The 17,519-nt window shown below is 38.7% G+C and overlaps 3 protein-coding genes across 5 annotated transcripts; 2 read left to right on the forward strand and 1 right to left on the reverse strand.

The window, feature by feature from the left end:
* The first annotated feature begins 322 nt into the window (after nt 1-322).
* LOC106432944 lies at nt 323-1,781 on the forward strand. The gene has a single exon (XM_013873792.3). It carries the CDS (start codon nt 577-579, stop codon nt 1,528-1,530), a length of 954 nt encoding a protein of 317 aa, XP_013729246.1. The 5' UTR covers nt 323-576; the 3' UTR covers nt 1,531-1,781.
* A 607-nt stretch (nt 1,782-2,388) lies between these two features.
* LOC106432943 (dolichyl-diphosphooligosaccharide--protein glycosyltransferase subunit 1B) lies at nt 2,389-7,723 on the reverse strand. Of its 2 annotated transcripts, none has more exons than XM_013873790.3 (9): nt 7,572-7,723; nt 7,376-7,478; nt 7,040-7,084; nt 6,286-6,917; nt 6,053-6,200; nt 3,072-3,251; nt 2,922-2,990; nt 2,761-2,850; nt 2,389-2,660 (listed from the first exon to the last, which is right to left on the reverse strand). In XM_013873790.3, exons 2-9 carry the CDS (start codon nt 7,469-7,471, stop codon nt 2,535-2,537), a joined length of 1,386 nt encoding a protein of 461 aa, XP_013729244.1. In that variant the 5' UTR covers nt 7,472-7,478; nt 7,572-7,723; the 3' UTR covers nt 2,389-2,534. The 2 variants fall into 2 exon arrangements, with proteins under 2 accessions (XP_013729244.1, XP_048604264.1); XM_048748307.1 differs by having other exon boundaries at nt 7,376-7,483; nt 7,572-7,693.
* A 140-nt stretch (nt 7,724-7,863) lies between these two features.
* On the forward strand, nt 7,864-11,101 carry LOC106432926 (cleavage and polyadenylation specificity factor subunit 3-II). Of its 2 annotated transcripts, none has more exons than XM_013873770.3 (13): nt 7,864-8,011; nt 8,101-8,278; nt 8,370-8,442; nt 8,526-8,643; nt 8,743-8,816; nt 8,904-9,040; nt 9,138-9,201; nt 9,324-9,389; nt 9,472-9,541; nt 9,632-9,736; nt 9,892-10,033; nt 10,124-10,220; nt 10,299-11,101. In XM_013873770.3, the coding sequence occupies exons 1-13, from the start codon at nt 7,987-7,989 to the stop codon at nt 10,995-10,997; spliced, it is 1,848 nt and encodes a 615-aa protein (XP_013729224.2). In that variant the 5' UTR covers nt 7,864-7,986; the 3' UTR covers nt 10,998-11,101. The 2 variants fall into 2 exon arrangements, with proteins under 2 accessions (XP_013729224.2, XP_013729225.2); XM_013873771.3 differs by having other exon boundaries at nt 8,370-8,409.
* The last annotated feature ends 6,418 nt before the right edge of the window (nt 11,102-17,519 follow it).

Raw genomic sequence — 17,519 nt, forward strand, 5'->3', positions numbered from 1 at the left:
CACATTTTCCTAGTCACCTTACACGGATATGGACTACTGCATTTCTGTCCGTTTGAATACCCGGAAGAGAATTTATTCGTGGACTGCACCTCTCACCTATGGGTTAGGTTTGTGTATTTAATAGATATGAGTTTAACCTTTTTAACAAAAATGGTTAATTCATTTAAATTTTCTTTTTATAAGATTTTTACAAGTTATTTTGGACACTATTAACAAAACAAATTATATTACAACATTCATCTATATATTTTCTATTACAATTTAGAGATGTTTGCAGTTTATCAAAAAAAAAAATTACTTCTATAAAACTTATTAAATTTTCTTATACAAGGAAGAAGTTAACAAAATTTAATTACATATGGAAAAAAATTTAAATTGAATACAATGTAAGATTATTTGCTTATTTAGTTGATTTACGTTTATTCCAATGTAACTTGTTTTCCATTTTAACCCCAAACCAATCCACCAATGAGAGCTCTTCCCCTCATCGTCTTCTCAATAAAGAACAGATCTGCTTCCATTTCTCCGCCATAGCCGTAATTTAACCGATAAGGATCGCCGATTCCAAGCAATAACATGGGAGAAAACACTAACCGCTCCGAAGCCGAACGCCTCCTCGGAATCTCGGAGAAGCTCCTCGAGTCGCGAGATCTGAACGGCTCAAAAGAGTTCGCCATCTTAGCTCAGGAGACAGAGCCTCTCCTCGAAGGCACAGATCAAATCCTCGCCGTGGTCGACGTCTTGCTCGCTTCCGCGGCGGAGAATCGCATCAACAACCAACCGAACTGGTACAAAATCCTCCAGATCGAAGATCCGGACCAATCCTCAGCAGACGCCGATCTGATCAAGAAGCAGTACCGCCGCCTCGCTCTCCTCCTCCACCCGGACAAAAACCGCCTCCCTTACGCCGATCAGGCGTTCCGGTTCGTGGTGGACGCATGGGAGGTGCTGTCGACGGCGTCGAAGAAGTCGCAGTTCGATCTCGTCTTCACGAAGGTGGATCTCGGTGGTGGGAGGAGTAAGAAGAAAGGGACGAGCGAGAGGATGAGTACGTTTTGGACGGCGTGTCCTTACTGTTACGCGCTTCACGAGTATCCTAGGGTTTATCAGGAGTATTGCATCAGATGCCAAAACTGCCAGCGTGCGTTTCACGCGGCGAGTGTTCCTCAGTTGCCTCCGTTGGTGCCTGGAAAGGACGAGTATTATTGCTGTTGGGGGTTTTTTCCGATGGGATTTGTTGGAGGTAAAGGAGGAGAAGAAGCTGCAGCCGCTGCGGGGGATACAACGAAGTTTCCGAACTGGATGCCTCCTGTGTTCGGACAGAATGGTGGTGTTGTTATTCCAACTGAACCTGGTTCTAATGTTAACGGGGCGGGTTCGTCTCGAGGTGTTCCGATTAGCTTTGATGGATGGTCAAGTGGTTCGGGGAAAAGAGATGCGGAGGCGGTGAGGAGTGATGACAATGGTGGAGTTATTTCTGATGGGATGCCGAAGAAGAGAGGAAGAGGGAGGCCTAAGAAGAATGTGTGAGGGTGAAGTTTGGAGAAGATGAAGATTAGGAGGATCATCAGTGTTTGTAGCTTAATCTTTTTTTCTTCTTGTAACTTGTTAATTTAAGTTGTTATAACTTTATGCATTTTGTTCTTCTCTGGCAATTTTTCTCTGTAACTTGTTGGCATCAAGCTACCTGTGTTTTATCTTCATTTGCCTATCTTAATCGGCATCTTCTTGTATCATAATCTGCTTTGAAGATGGTATGTTCTGATTGCATCATTTAAACACATACTACTTTTACATTAGTTTTTGTTTTCATGAAACTCTTTAACATTCTCCAAGTGTAGATCAGAAAGATAAATATGCACCAAACAAATCTGTGTTTTTTTAAAACAAACATGTCTCAAAAGTATATATTGGCGTTTGGTTTTAATAACATAAGAAATCCAAACTTAGCACTAGTGTCTTTATTACTTGTCTTAAGAGAGTGACAATGTGTTTTTTTTTTGTTGACATGCCACAGACGTTTGGTACCGGTTAAGTATCTCGGTGATTTTGCGTGTTGGATTACACGATTGATAAAGGATTGTCTCTGACATTGCGTACATTTTACTCCTAATAATCATCTGGCAAAAAAATATGTACGAGCACACTGTTTAACCTGTTTAACTGGCAGTGACAAAAAAGAAAAGAAAAAACCTGTTTAACTGGATTTATATGCAGTGTCCAACACAGACTAAGAAAATAGCTTTTTTTTTGTAACTATTTTATCCTTATGAAGCATGAGGTTATCCCCGACAATGAAGATCTACTACTTTGTTCTTTATCAAGACCGAGCATTTTAGCTCTCATTAGCAGTTGATTGTCCTTGATTAACTCTCAACAACAATCCTATCTCCAAAAGGTCTTTAGGACAAAGAGCGTCAAAGATACAACTACGAAAGTTAGCAACTACATAATTATTTGTTTTTAACCAAAAAAGTATTATAAACGGTCTACATCTTTTGGGAGTATATAAATGAACTTCTCTTTGAGATTTTCTATTTCTTGACGATATTGAGATCGATGTGTACATACGCAAGAGAAGCCACAAAGACGAAGAAGAAAGCCGATACAAGCATGAACGGTTCCGCAAGCATGTATATTGGTTTGAACGTATAATACACCTGCCAAAGCCATCACATTAACATTAATCAGTTGGTTTGTTCATCATCATTGATGTAATCTAGGCTAGTACAGAAGCTAAGGTTAAAGTGTAAACTTTACCTGGAAGGGTACGTTGTGAGTGGGAACTACATTATCCTTTTGCAACACAACCACGGTTCTTCCCACGATGTCAAGGTATGAGTATTTGACCTGACACACAGAACCATATTAGATACATGTTTATAGTTTGCAAATGCAGTTCATGTATCTGTGCGGCTGACCTGTAAGTCTTGATTGACTGTGAAGGGCAAAACAGCAGAAGGGTCCTTTGATCCTTCAGGAAGCACGACCTGAGACAGAATCTTCCTGTGTTAGCGAGTGATTGCTAACAACAGAGCTTGGATAAATGATAAATATTGGTAGAAACCCACTTTGATAGTCAACTTGTTAACTATAGTTTCAACGAGCGGGCAGCCAAAGGTAAAGTTCAAGTAACGTCTGCCATCTGGTGCTTCAAAGAGGTAGTCTTCCAATGGAACTCGATAGCCGATGATAAATGTTGCTCTCCACCCTCCAAATAACGGGTATCGCGGTTCAAATTCAAGTTCTGACTGCAAAGACCAACATTTAGGTAGAAAGTGTGAGATATACGCTGCTAACCACCATTTGAATTTGATGTAACACACATGGTTGGATCAAGGGAAGAAGATAACCAATGTTTTTAAAACCACATGGTTGGACCATGAACCAGTCACGTAACCCGGTTGGGTCTAATAACTGGTTCGACCATGAACGTAGCCGGATTATATCTCAAAACAGATAAAGGGTTTTCTCTCAATGTTTGCAATTTAACCCACAAGCCAATCCATAAAATAAACCATCTGTGTATCGATGACGTGACAACCATTTACTTTTTAACAGAAATCAAAATTATGTCGTTTTGATACTAAGCATTAAACTAAAAAATTGAATCCTAAAGGATCTGAACCACGAAACAAGCTACCTAACCATTATGCCAATCAGACATAAACGAAAACGTATCTACACTCTGCTTTCCATTAAAACATCATCTTTTTTCAATTTAATGTCATTTTCAACCAAAAACTTTGCTAAACAGCCCATCATAGACATAAACTTTGCTAGAAACCGAGTTCTCATACGTTAACCCTCTAATCCCTCTCACTTCAATCCCATACTCCTCTCCATAGCAAGATTCCCACCTTTCAGCATCTGATGCTTGTCTTTCCCACGATGTCATGTATAAATAATCGCATCTCCTCAAACCCACACTAGTAGCAATGGACTACGACTCTCATGACAAAATCATTCCCAACTTGTGTATGTCCATGCAAACCTATAATGCACAACTCAATCCTGTAAAAGAAAATATCTCTAACTTGCACACCAGGAATCGAACACACAATGCATTTGTCGTGATTCAGCCACAAGGAACATTCATTCGTCATCGACCCAGGTTTACTACTATCTAGCTTTTCTCTTGTATTCTCAATATCAAGAAGATCCTAAGAGAATCGTAGAACATCCTTGTCTTCCTCACAACTTCTCGGAATTGTCTTCCTCCTTCAAGGCTAAGATCAATGAACACAAGCTCCGAAGAGCGTTTAGGCATCCACTTAACAAAGGACGGTGAAGGGTCGTGGAGAGAGTAACTATCTGGAATCAGCTCTTTTTCCTCCAAAATCGGTACTATCGCGTTGGTTCGAGAATCGAGGACCGTGGCGTTGTGATGAGCGGGAAGTCCATGCGGCATTGCCGAACTCCCTCTATACTTTAGGTTCGAGGGGAGGATAATTAGAGCTCTCTTGGACAAGGGTTTTGAAATAGAAGAGGAGATCAAAACTGGAGCTTGTGGGTCGTGATCAATGTCTTGAAGAGGATCAATGTGGTGTTTTTTTGCAAGCCCGAGCCAGAACTGATCTCGACCCACAAGCTCCAATTTCACTCTACTCTATCTTTAATTTCAAAACCCAAGTCCAAGCGAGCTCCGGTTATCCTCCCCTCGAACCTAATGTGTACAAGGAGTTCCAGAAATGTCGTAGGGACTTCCCACTCAACACAACGCCTCAAACGGCGGATTACGTCACAGTCCTCAATTCTCGAACCAGCACCATCGTACTGGTTTTGGAGGAAGAAGAGCCGATTCCAGTTAGTTACTCTCTCGACGACCCTTCAACATCCCTCATTAAGCGAAAGCAGATGCTTGAATGCTCTTCGGAGCTTGTGAGGATCACTAATTTTAGTCCTGAAGGAGAGAGACAGTTATGAGAAGTTGTGAGGAAGACGAGGATGATCTACGATTCTCTTAGGATCTTCTTGATATTCAGAAAAATACAAGAGAAAAGCCGGATAGTAGTAAAGTTGGGTCGTCGACGATGAATGTTCCTTGAGGCTGAATCGTGACAAACGCATCGAGGATTCAATTACTGGTGTGCAAGTTAGAGATATTTTCTTTTACATGATTGAGTGGTGCATTATAGGTTTGCATGGACAGACACAAGCTGGAATTAATTTTGTCACTGGGAGTTGTAGCCCTAATGGGAGCCCTTTGCTACTAGTGTGGTTATTTCATGTGGGTATGAGGATAACGGTGGTCGAGAAGAAGTGATTATTTATACTAAACATGGTGCGAAAGAGGAGTATCAAAAGCTGAAAATTGGGAATCTCACTATGGAGAGGATTATGCAATATCAGATTGAAGGAGAGTGATTAGAAAGTTAACGTATGAGAACTCGTTCCTAGAAAATTTTATGTCCATTATGGGTGTTTAGCAAAGTTTTTGGTTGAAAACGACATTAAAATGAAAAAGGTGATGTTAAATGGAATGTAGAATATATATATGTTTTCTTTTATTCGATAAACGAATATGTCCGATTGGCGTAATGGTTATGTAGCTTGTTAACTTGTTTCGTGGTGCAAGGTTCAAATCTCTTAGGATTTAATCATTTAAGTTAACGCTTAGTATAAAAATGATGTAGTTTTGATTTCATTTAAAAAGTAAATGGTTGTCACGTTATCAATACACGAATGATTTAATATTGCGGTTTGACTGACACTTGGTGGATTGACTTGTGAGTTTTTGATTTAGTGGGTTAAAATGCAAAAAAAAAAAAACATTTGAGGTTTTTTTTTGCAGAAAACCATAGATAAAAACCATTAAAACTATCAAAAAATCAGTAAACCAACCATATGAACAAAAAAATAGTTTATATTTGATATTTATCTATATTTTAATTATGTATTATATTTACTAATACTATATTAATTATAAATTTATATATTAAAAATATACTGAACCAAGTTATTGAACCATGTTCGACCCGGTCAAACCATATTGAACAATGATCCAAATAATTGTCCGGTTTTAAAAACATCGAGGATAACCAAACCATACCTTCTTAAAGCCAGTACGCAAATGTGAAGTTGAGATGTTTCCAATGTCATCCCTGTAGTAAACAGAGTTAACTTTGGGAGGAAGTACTGCAAGGAGCGCATTGAATGAGGATGAACCACTGATGGAACGTCTAGATTGATAGTCAACCCTGTCCAAAACTCAAAACGTCAGAAACCCAATTCAGGAGAATGTCTTACGTATGAATACAACAAGCCATTAGGCCCATTACATACCTTGAGAAGACACCCTTATGACGAGCTCCCCCATGAGTCAACCTGTAATTCTCCGTTATCTGAAGGCTACCCCAGTGCGAAATCTCAATCTCACGCACAAGCTCCTCAACAACAGCAAACGGACTGTTATTCTCAAAGTGAACGATCACAGGTGCGTAGGAGTACGAAGCACGATCCTCATACGGTCCATATTTGATCTCTTTTCCAGCTCGGTTAGCAGGGTCGACGCTAGTGAAAGACTCTACTCTAGCACTAGGAGTCTTGAAAAAAGTCGTCTGTTGCTTAATATGATAAGGTGAGAGTATCACTGCACTGTCCCGGTAGTAAACCAGCTGAGATTCTGACTGGGCTATCTCTGATGGGAAAGGCTCCAGGGAATGAGTCAGTATGTATAGCACCTCGAGTGTAACGGTTTCGCCCAGGGTTAAGGGGGTGGCAAAGGAAACAAGGAAGTATCCGGTGTCGTTTGGTGCGTCAGGTTGTTCGGTTGGTTTGACATCTAGAGGCAAGTAGGTTTTCTTCTTCTTCTTGCCTGTAATTGCCATGGCTTGGACCATAGACAAATGCTTGATCTGGGTAGGTGGGAAAGCAAGAAGCATATCTGCCGCAGGATCTTTCCCAATATTTTCCACCTAAATAAAGAATTCAGATAAGAAACAAACAAATCCAGAAAAGGGTTACAATTTCCAGAGCTAAAGTTCCAACCTTTTAGTGTATTATTATCAAGAAAGGAATAAGCTTCGAAGAGAGATACCTTAAGGGTCAAGAAGGCCTTCACGATATGTGAGCTTAAATCGATCTGCAAACAAAAACACCAACACAAAGGGGAAATTACACGCACAACTGATGAAATTCTACACGGAAAGAGTCGCATTATCTATCTATCAACGTACTTCAAATCTGATGCCTAAAATTAATAAACGAATCGCACAGTACTTCTACAAACCAATCGTACTAAATAGATCGGAGAATCGGTAACGCTCAACAGAAGCTTCATCAACTTGAGGTTGCGCAAGAAGTAGAAACGGATACGTTAAGGAAAGCAGAGAGATTTTATGAGTTATGTTACGGAAGAGAGATAGATAGATACCCTTCGCTCGGCATTTACGATCTGGAGATCCTGAGCGGACGAAAACGATAAGAATAGAGCTACAGCTACGGAGAAGATCCAGATACGAGCAGCCATTTCGTCACTGCGCTAAGAAGAAAACTCATTAAACCAAAGAACTCGGAGAATGGGAAATTGATAGGATTTGGAAGATCGGAGAGAGGATGGGATTACAGACCGATGAAGAGAGAAACAGCTAGATCTCGACGGCCGGCGAAGCGAGGAGAAGGAGGAACGATGATCCGGTTAACTACAAAGTGTCTCACGATTTATGGATGAGTAACGAGTTCTCTCTTCTTCCTCGTAACCGAAATGACATGAATCAATGTCGTTTTATATTTTAAAAGATAATGGGCCTTAAACTAGGCGTGGGCGGTTGGGTACAAATTCTAACTTTTATATTCAGATCTCAGGCCTAATTGCTATTGGTGGGCTTTCAACTAATACAAGCCCATTTATAAGGTATAAAGCATTTAAAAAAAAAAAAAAAACACTTTGCCCGTTTGCCGCCATTCGCATCTGCTCAACCTAACTAACTTGTTTCATCCCCAATATTTTAATTTTATTTTATTTTTCCGTCTGTAACATCTGGAATGGCGATCGATTGCCTCGTACTCGGTAACAACACTTTCTTTTCTTCCCTTCTTCAAAGTTTCACGATTGGGTAATAAGAGTATCAACACTATCCTCCATGCGAGTGTTTTCAGGTGCTGGGCAGGAGATAGGAAAGAGCTGTGTAGTAGTAACGATCAATGGCAAAAAGATAATGTTCGATTGTGGGATGCACATGGGCTGCGACGATCACAACCGATACCCAGATTTCTCTATCCTCTCCAATTCCGGTGATTTCGATAGCACCATCTCCTGTGTCATCATCACTCACTTGTATTCATTCATCTCTAAACCCCTCCTTAAAGTTGTCTCCTTTATTTCTATGAATGAAATCGTGTGGGTTCTAATTGTGAGTTTATAATAGTCATATGGATCATGTTGGAGCGCTTCCTTACTTCACGGAGGTCTGTGGGTACAATGGTCCTGTTTACATGTCGGTGAGTTTTTATTGTACTCAAGGTGTTCGATGAAATGTCTGAGCGAGTTGTTGTTTTTTTTTACTTGTTTGTCTCTTTTGTAGTATCCCACGAAGGCTTTGTCTCCGTTGATGCTTGAGGACTATAGGAGGATTATGGTGGATAGAAGAGGCGAGGAGGAGCTTTTCACTTCGGCCCATATCGCTAGTTGCATGAACAAAGGTGCTTGATCATTGGATTCGATCTTTATCTTGGTGAATGTGTGACTTGCTTGCAGTGTCTATAACTTGGCTTCCTTTTTTTTTTTTGCATTTTTGTTAGTAATTCCATTGGACTTGAAGCAGACGATTCAAGTTGATGAAGACCTTCAAATCCGTGCCTATTATGCAGGGCATGTAAGAAACTCATGTCCAGAGCTACTTTGGACTTTAAGTTTCTTATTCTGTGTTTCTTAGAGTTTCTCTTGTGATTGTTGTCATTAGGTACTTGGAGCAGTGATGGTGTATGCAAAGGTGGGAGATGCGGCGATTGTGTACACCGGAGATTACAATATGACTACAGATAGACATCTTGGAGCAGCGAAAATCGACAGGCTCCAGTTGGATCTTCTCATATCAGAGTATGGAAAACTATTTCAATCTTGTTCAGTGGTGTGATTACGAGCCTTCCCTTTCATAAAACTGTATTTGATTTTTTTTTTTTAACTGTTGTTTTAGGTCTACATATGCAACTACCACTCGCGGCTCAAAATATCCCAGGGAGAGAGAGTTTCTTCAAGCTGTAAGTCTGCTTGATGATATCATTGTTGTCTTGTTCCTTCATCAATGTACTAAAGTACCCATTTAGGAGGCTTCGTCTTTCGTTTTGTTAATTGTCTGATATCTGAGATAAAAATCTTCCAGGTTCATAAATGTGTTGCTGGCGGAGGGAAAGCTCTGATTCCTTCATTTGCTCTTGGAAGGGCTCAGGTATGTCTTCTTACAGTAATGGCGCTCTGTGATAGCTTTATCCCTTTCTTAGAACTAAAAGGGCCTGCGTTTCCTTGTTCAGGAACTATGCATGCTGCTCGATGATTACTGGGAACGCATGAATATAAAGGTTCCAATTTACTTCTCGTCAGGTCTGTCAAATCACCACCATTCCTGATGTGAAATCAAGTCTGCAGATTTATCCATCTTCTGAGAATTGTTGAACTTGTGTGTTTTTTCAGGTTTGACCATCCAAGCAAACATGTATTACAAAATGCTCATAAGCTGGACAAGCCAGAACGTCAAAGAAAAGCATGTTACGCATAACCCATTTGATTTTAAGAATGGTATGCTGATTAACCTGGAACGTTGAAAAACGCATTGATAAAAAGAATTTAGACTATCAAAACTTTGGAATCTAGTTGTTCTTTCATAGTTCTTATAAAATACCTCAGTGCTTTGTCTTTGCTCGCTTTGTAACTGATACCTTCATACTCTGCAGTTAAAGATTTCGATCGATCTCTTATACATGCTCCTGGGCCATGTGTTCTCTTTGCCACACCCGGTATGCTCTGTGCCGGATTCTCACTAGAAGTGTTCAAGCATTGGGCTCCTTCACCGCTAAATCTCGTTGCCCTGCCCGGGTATTTAACCTAAACTGTTCCCCTTTCTTAGCATTTCATGTTATTTTCTTAGCATCTAAGGCACACTTGTATCTCATTTCTTCCCTACAGTTACTCTGTGGCTGGTACTGTTGGTCACAAACTGATGTCTGGTAAACCAACAACGGTTGATCTCTACAATGGCACCAAGGTTGATGTCCGTTGCAAGGTTTGTCTGCTCTTTCTTCCTAAATCTTATTCAAACAGTAGACCACAAATTAAAAGTCTTGATGTTATTTTTTATCAGATACATCAAGTGGCTTTCAGTCCTCACACAGATGCAAAAGGAATAATGGATCTCACAAAGTTTCTTTCCCCAAAGAACATTGTACTCGTGCACGGAGAAAAACCCAGCATGATGTCTCTCAAGGACAAGATAACCTCAGAGCTTGACATCCCCTGTTTCGTCCCTGCCAATGGCGAAACGGTTTCAGTCGCTTCGACCACTTTTGTAAAAGCAAACGCTTCTGATATGTTTCTTAAAATCTGCTCTAACCCAAACTTCAGATTCTCAAACTCCTCTACTCAGCTCCGTGTTACGGACCAGAGAACCGCAGATGGGGTTTTGGTAATAGAGAAGAGCAAAAAGGCAAAGATTGTTCACCAAGATGAAGTCTCTGAGGTGTTACATGAGAAAGACCATGTGGTCTCTTTGGCTTATTGTTGTCCTGTCAAAGTTAAGGGAGAATCAGATGATGTTGGTCTGATCAAACAGTTGTCGGAAAAGATCTCGGAGACAGTGTCTTGTGCTGATGAGATCCATGAATCTGAGACCTGTTTGCAGGTTGGATCTTTCAAGGGTTCTTTGTGTCTGAAAGAGGAGTGTGTGCATAGAAGAGGGATAAGTAGTAGCTGTAGTGAAGTTAAGTTCTTGTGTTGCAACTGGTCTGTTGCAGATTTAGAGCTTGGTTGGGGAATCATCAATGCTATGAAACAAAATCTCTGAGAAGTGTTCAATTTTGTTATGTAAAACGGACTATTTTAATTATTTAATAATATGTAAAACAGCTACTGTACATTTGCTTTCTGGAAGGTATTTGGATCCAATGAGTCATGACCAAAGTGGTTATGTTAGTTTTTAACTGATACGTCAATGGTTTAACCACACACACATGGAGATGGCAATTGGGCTTTCCCGTCCCGTCCCAAACCGCAGCGGGTTCATCTTCAAGCGGCTCACGGTGGGCCTGTTCCGCGCGGGCTGCAGTCCTCAGAAAGGCTGACCAAACCCAATATTAGTAAGTCTTCGCGGGTCGGCCCGCGGGACGTCTTATCTTAAGCTGTCTGCTACTGCTTCCTTCAAGACCAAACTGCATACAAACACGATCAGTGCTGAGTTTCAAGAGAATGAAGTCTATGCCATTGATATTGTGGCAATCAGTGGTGATGGCAAGGTATAATTGTCTTCGATAAAGTGTATTCTACATCTAGTGCGTTTTTGAATTGGCAATAAGTCTATAACCCTCATCTGACTTTGATAAGTGTATTCTACATTTAGTGCGTTTTTGAATTATGTGGTTTAGTTTTCACATAGCCAAGGGAGAGGTCAAGGAATTATAGCTCTAAGTTTCTACCTCTTTCAACAATTACAAGTTTTTAAATTATGTGTCCAGTGTCCCAAACGATTACAAGTTTCCCACGCACGTTAGCTTCAATCATAGCTCTAACTCTTACAAGACCATGCACTACATAACTCTTTAAACCCTTGACGAATCTCCACTTTCTACAGTACTACTCTCAATGTCATTCTAGCCGAGAATCCATGTTCTTTCCCTAAGCATTATATCGACAGTAAAGAGCAAAAAAAACCCACAAATCTTATTTCTTTTCTTAGGTGAGTACACAGATGTTTGATCTAAACTCAAAAGACCACTTGTTCATGAATCGTAACTCAAAAGATGAGAAAGAAGATGAAGGGGAGAAGAAGACAATACCTTGATCAAATGAAAAGATGAATAAGATGCATGAAGCGAATGGAAAGAAGGAAATGAGTTGTTGTGATGGATCAAAGAATAAGAGATGTCTGGAGGAGTTATCGGCTCTTGAATCTCCATTTTTTCCTGTTTCTTTTGCCTTTCATCAGTTAAAGAGACGAAGTGAATAATTGTTTCGGATCCAGTGGGACGTCCCGCAAAACCCGCTTTGGCCCAACCCGCTGAAAACCAATCCCTTAGCAACCCGTCCTGCGAGTCCCGCAAATTTGCGGGCCTACAAATACAAGGTCCAATCCCGCCCCACTACAAACCTTTGCGGGCCAGGCCCACGGTCCAAGTCCAACATTGCCATCTCTACACACACATAATTGTTTTTTAGCAGAGCCTCAGGACGAGTGGGGGATAACAAGAAGCACGCTGTAATCAAAGAAGTAACCAACTTCAATTTTGAAGGATAAAAAAGGCATACAAATGTTGGAATTCAATTGAGTAGGCTTGTGTGATTCTCTTACCTTGAAGCATTCTTATGTAATCCAAACGCAACATTCACTGAACATGTACAAAAACTAAATGTTTACTTCTTCTCTACACATCATCAACAGAAAAGTTTTCTCTACACAACTCGGTTTTGGATTTTTGTAGATGAAATTATTTTGTGTTCAAAAAAAGAAGATGGATCTATTTTAATATGAGAATTCGGCCAAAAAAAACCTCAACTTTGCACGAATTGCCAAAATAAACATAAACTTTTGGGCTGACAAAAAAAACACCAAACTTTCATTGACTTTAGAATTAATTAACAATGTTTTCGCTGACTTGCCAATTTAGCACGCCGTCAACAAATTTAACAGAAATATTTGACGTCGTTTATTGTTGGCGTTAAGTGAAACGACGTCGTTTTACATGATTTGAAATTAAAAATATGTAGACCCCTGGATTCGAACCCAGCTTGGTTGGTCAAATGAAAAGGTATTTTACCACTGGGCTACTGTCACTTTCAAAATACGTACTAACATGTTTACTTTTATTTGATACATATTAAATATAAAAAATTCTCTAAAAACTTAATAAGATCTTTAAAATTCCAAAAAAAAATTAAAAAAATAAAGAAGATTTTTATAAAATTAATTTAGAAATTAAAATTAAAAATAAAATTTTTTTTCTTTTTAAAAAATAAAAACTCTTCTAAAATTTTCTAAAAACTTAAAAAGATCTTTAAAATTCCAAAAAATTGAAAAAATAAAGAAATTTTTTATAAAATTAATTTTGAAATTAAAATAGAAAATAAGATTTTATTTTTTTCTTTTCAATTCGTGAAAAGTTCATGTTTTTTTTAAAAGAAAAAATAAAATTTTATTTTCTATTTTAATTTCAAAATTAATTTTATAAAAAATTTCTATTTTATTTTCAAAATTAATTTTATAAGAAATTTGGGGTATCGAACTTATGATTATGAGCTTGTTAAAATTAATTTTGAAATTAAAATAGAAAATAAAATTTTATTTTTTCTTTTCAATTCGTGAAAAGTTCGTGTTTTCTTGAAAAGAAAAAATAAAATTTTATTTTCTATTTTAATTTCAAAATTAATTTTATAAAAAAATTCTATTTTAATTTCAAAATTAATTTTATAAACAAATTCTTTACTTTTTCAATTTTTTGGAATTTTAAAGATTTTTTTAAGTTTTTAGAAAATTTTGGAAGAGTTTTTATTTTTTAAAAAGAAAAATAAAATTTTATTTTTAATTTTTATGCTCTAAATTAATTTTATAAAAATCTTCTTTATTTTTTTAATTTTTTTTGGAATTTTAAAGATCTTATTAAATTTTTTTAAAAAAATTTATATTTAATATATACCAAATAAAAGTAAACATGTTAGTAAGTACATTGAAAGTGCCAGTAGCCCAGTGGTAAAATAACTTGTCATTTGACCAAGCAACCTGGGTTCAAATCCAGGGGTCTATATATTTCTGTTAAATTTGTTGACGGTGTGCTAAATTGGCAAGTTAGCGAAAACATTGTTAATTAATTCTAAAGTCAACACTACGAGAAAACACATACTTAGCGAGGAAATTTAACGAGGAAAAACAATCCTCGTAAATTTACGTCAATTTTACGAGGAACTTACGTGGAAAACTAAAGTTATCGTTATTTCCTCGTAACGTAACGACAAAAGTGTTTCGTCGTAAAGTGGATGTAATTTAACGAGTATTTTACGAGGAAAAAAAATTTCCTCGTAAATACGACGTAAACTTTGCATGTTATTTACGAGGAAATAGTTTACGTGTATTTAGCGAGGAAATTTTGAATCCACCAAGTTAGCTTCCTTCCATACCCTCGGATGAGAGATTCAAGTATAAATTGGTTAGCAGTGATCAAAGTTACACCTCGAGGACGAATCATCAGTGGAGAAGAACCACCATTGCAAGAAGAACAGATAAATGAAGTCGAGGAACCTGAACAAGAAATTGATGACATCCTTCTCATTGATCCGCATAATCACGAGTACGAAGATCTTACCGATGATGCCACAAACGAAGCTGTTGAAGACGAGTTTAATGAAAATGATGAGGTTTCTAGTGATGACGAGAATGTCGATGTATCTGATTGATGTATTTGTTTTATGAATAAGATGAGGGAGTTTGTTTTATGGATAAGATAACGTGGGGTTTGTTTTATGAATAAGGTAATGTGGGAGTTTGTTTTATGAATAAGCAAATGTGGGAATTGTGGTTTGGAATAGAAATAAAGATGGGGTTTGGAATATATGAAGTAGAAAATAAGGAATATGGGGTTTGGGGTTTCGGATTCTAGAGATTTAAACATAACACTCGTTAATTCCACGTAAGCCAACGAGGAAATAACGACGAAATTTAAAATAAAGATGGATTTTGGAATATATGAAAATAAGGAATATGGAGTTTGGGGTTTGGAATATGGGGTTTGGGGTTTCAGGTTTCGGGTTTGGGGTTTAGAGGTTTCGGGGTTTGAGGTTTGGGGTTTCAGGTTTGGGGTTTGGGGTTTGGGGTTTGGAGGTTTCGGATTTTAGGGATTTAAACATAATACTCGTTAATTCCACGTAAGCACAAATCGTCGTAAAGACCACGTATAAGAAATCGTCGTAAATTCCACGTAGGCAGAAATCGTCGTAAAGACCCCGTATAAGAAATTGTCGTAAATTCCACGTAGGCAGAAATCGTCGTAAATACCTCGTAAGCCAACGAGGAAATAACGACGAAATTTAAAAATAAAGATGGAGTTTGGAATATATGAAAATAAGGAATATGGAGTTTGGGGTTTGGAATATGGGGTTTGGGGTTTCGGGTTTCGGGTTTCGGGTTTAGAGGTTTCGGGGTTTGAGGTTTGGGGTTTGGGGTTTCAGGTTTGGGGTTTGGGGTTTGGGGTTTGGAGGTTTCGGGGTTTGAGGTTTGGAGGTTTCGGGGTTTGAGGTTTGGGGTTTGGGGTTTCAGGTTTGGGGTTTGGGGTTTGGGGGTTTCGGATTTTAGGGATTTAAACATAATACTCGTTAATTCCACGTAAGCACAAATCGTCGTAAAGACCACGTATAAGAAATCGTCGTAAATTCCACGTAGGCAGAAATCGTCGTAAAGGCCACGTATAAGAAATCGTCGTAAATTCCACGTATAAGAAATCGTCGTAAATACCTCGTAAGCTAACGAGGAAATAACGACGAAATTTAAAAATAAAGATGGAGTTTGGAATATATGAAAATAAGGAATATGGAGTTTGGGGTTTAGAATATGGGGTTTGGGGTTTGGGGTTTAGAGGTTTCGGGGTTTGAGGTTTGGGGTTTGGGGTTTCAGGTTTGGGGTTTGGGGTTTGGGGTTTGGGGTTTGGGGTTTGGGGTTTGGAGGTTTCGGGGTTTGAAGTCTGGGGTTTGGGGTTTCAGGTTTGGGGTTTGGGGTTTCGGGTTTGGGGTTTGGGGTTTGAGGTTTGGAGGTTTCGGATTTTAGGGATTTAAACACGTAAGCAGAAATCGTCGTAAAGACCACGTTGGATGAAATCGTCGTAAATACCTTGTAAAAGGATTTAAACATAACACTCGTTAATTCCACGTAAGCAGAAATCGTCGTAAATACCTCGTAGTGTAAAAACTAGAAAAAAAAGGGAAAATGATAAAAAATACCAGATTAACATGTGGCAAGACTTCCAGCAATTATAATACGTAAGTCTCGCCCACATGAATTCTAATATCTTATCATTTTCCTATTTTTTTCAAATATTTATAATTTGAATAGGATTTTACTCAGGAATGTGATTTCAGATAGGATGTGATTTGGGAGTTTGTGTGTGGTTTGAGAATGAGAGTTGTGGGTATATTTATAGGAAAGCAAGGCTCGTTAATTCCACGTAAGCAAAATCGTCGTTAATACCTTGTATATAAAAACACGGGCCTTTGCGATTCCTCGTAATTTCCTCGTATTGAAAAACACGGGCCTTTGTAACTGCTCGCTATTTCGTCGTAATTTTACGACGAATTTGCGACGATATGTAATCTTATATATACCCCTGAGCGCTCACTCTTTCTTTCCTCTCTACTTCCTCTCCACCTCCTCTCCATTTCATAGCAATGGTAAGTCTCTCTAATTCCTCTCTAATTTGGTTAGTTTAGGATAGATTAGGTGGTTAGTATAGGGAATTTAGATAGGTTTACGGATTTTATGTTATTTAGTGTTCATTAGGTGGATAATGTTGGGAAATATACTATTGATGTTAATTTTAAAAATTTAATTGGGCCTTGGGGATCACTGAGAGGGTGAGGAAGAAGTTTAACGCGAAGGCGAAAGTTCGCTTGTTGGACACGGTCTCCAACTGGAAGGGTGACTGGATCGTGAAGGGGTATGAGTGTGGCAAACCCGCTGAGCTCACCACGGATGTGTGGGATGGCCTCATCCGTTATTGGCGCCTTCCTGATTCCATTAGAATCGCCCAAGCTTGCTCTAACTCCCGTAACACGGTCGATGAGCACGGAAACGGGCCGATGCTTCACACTACGGGCCAAAAACCCCACGCCGGTGTCCGTTTGGAAATGATAATTAAATATTTTATTAAATAAATTTTTTAATATATATATTTTTATTCTAACTTTCTTAAATGTTTTTTAGGCCAAAGAGATGAGACATCTCCCGTCTCTTATGGAACTTTATGAGAGGACCCACAAGAACAAGGCGGGCGTATTTGTAGATGGCAAGTCCGAGCAAATCTACAACGACGTGGTTGCTCGGGTTGAAGACCGCTAGACTCACCTGACCCAGCAGTCTACCGACGGATTACCTGTCACCTTATCCACACTTGAAGTGGATAAGATTTACGAGGAGGTAAATTTTCAAAAATTTTAATTTTTTATTATTCATTTAATATAACTTTAAATTTTTACTAACAATATTTATTTTTTGTTTTTAAGGTTGTCCCTAAAAAAAAGGGACGGACGTTGGGGATTGGTTCCGTCAACGATGTTCCGAGAGCGACATCGTTTTATGGTCAGCGACGGGATGATGAAGTCAATGAGCTGCGTA

This window comes from Brassica napus, chromosome C2 (assembly GCF_020379485.1).
Source record: "Brassica napus cultivar Da-Ae chromosome C2, Da-Ae, whole genome shotgun sequence".
In the NCBI taxonomy this organism is placed as follows: Eukaryota; Viridiplantae; Streptophyta; class Magnoliopsida; order Brassicales; family Brassicaceae; genus Brassica; species Brassica napus.

Coding starts and splice junctions, on each gene's coding strand:
- LOC106432944 (XM_013873792.3), top strand. CDS start 577: ATGGGAGAAAACACTAACCGCTCCGAAGCCGAACGCCTCCTCGGAATC.
- LOC106432943 (XM_013873790.3), bottom strand. CDS start 7,471: ATGGCTGCTCGTATCTGGATCTTCTCCGTAGCTGTAGCTCTATTCTTA. Junction 3,252..6,052: donor TGCGTACTGGCTTTAAGAAG/GTATGGTTTGGT, acceptor TGGTCTTTGCAG/TCAGAACTTGAATTTGAACC. Junction 2,661..2,760: donor CTCACAACGTACCCTTCCAG/GTAAAGTTTACA, acceptor TGGCTTTGGCAG/GTGTATTATACGTTCAAACC.
- LOC106432926 (XM_013873770.3), top strand. CDS start 7,987: ATGGCGATCGATTGCCTCGTACTCG. Junction 9,202..9,323: donor AGAGAGAGTTTCTTCAAGCT/GTAAGTCTGCTT, acceptor AAAATCTTCCAG/GTTCATAAATGTGTTGCTGG. Junction 9,542..9,631: donor TCCAATTTACTTCTCGTCAG/GTCTGTCAAATC, acceptor GTGTTTTTTCAG/GTTTGACCATCCAAGCAAAC.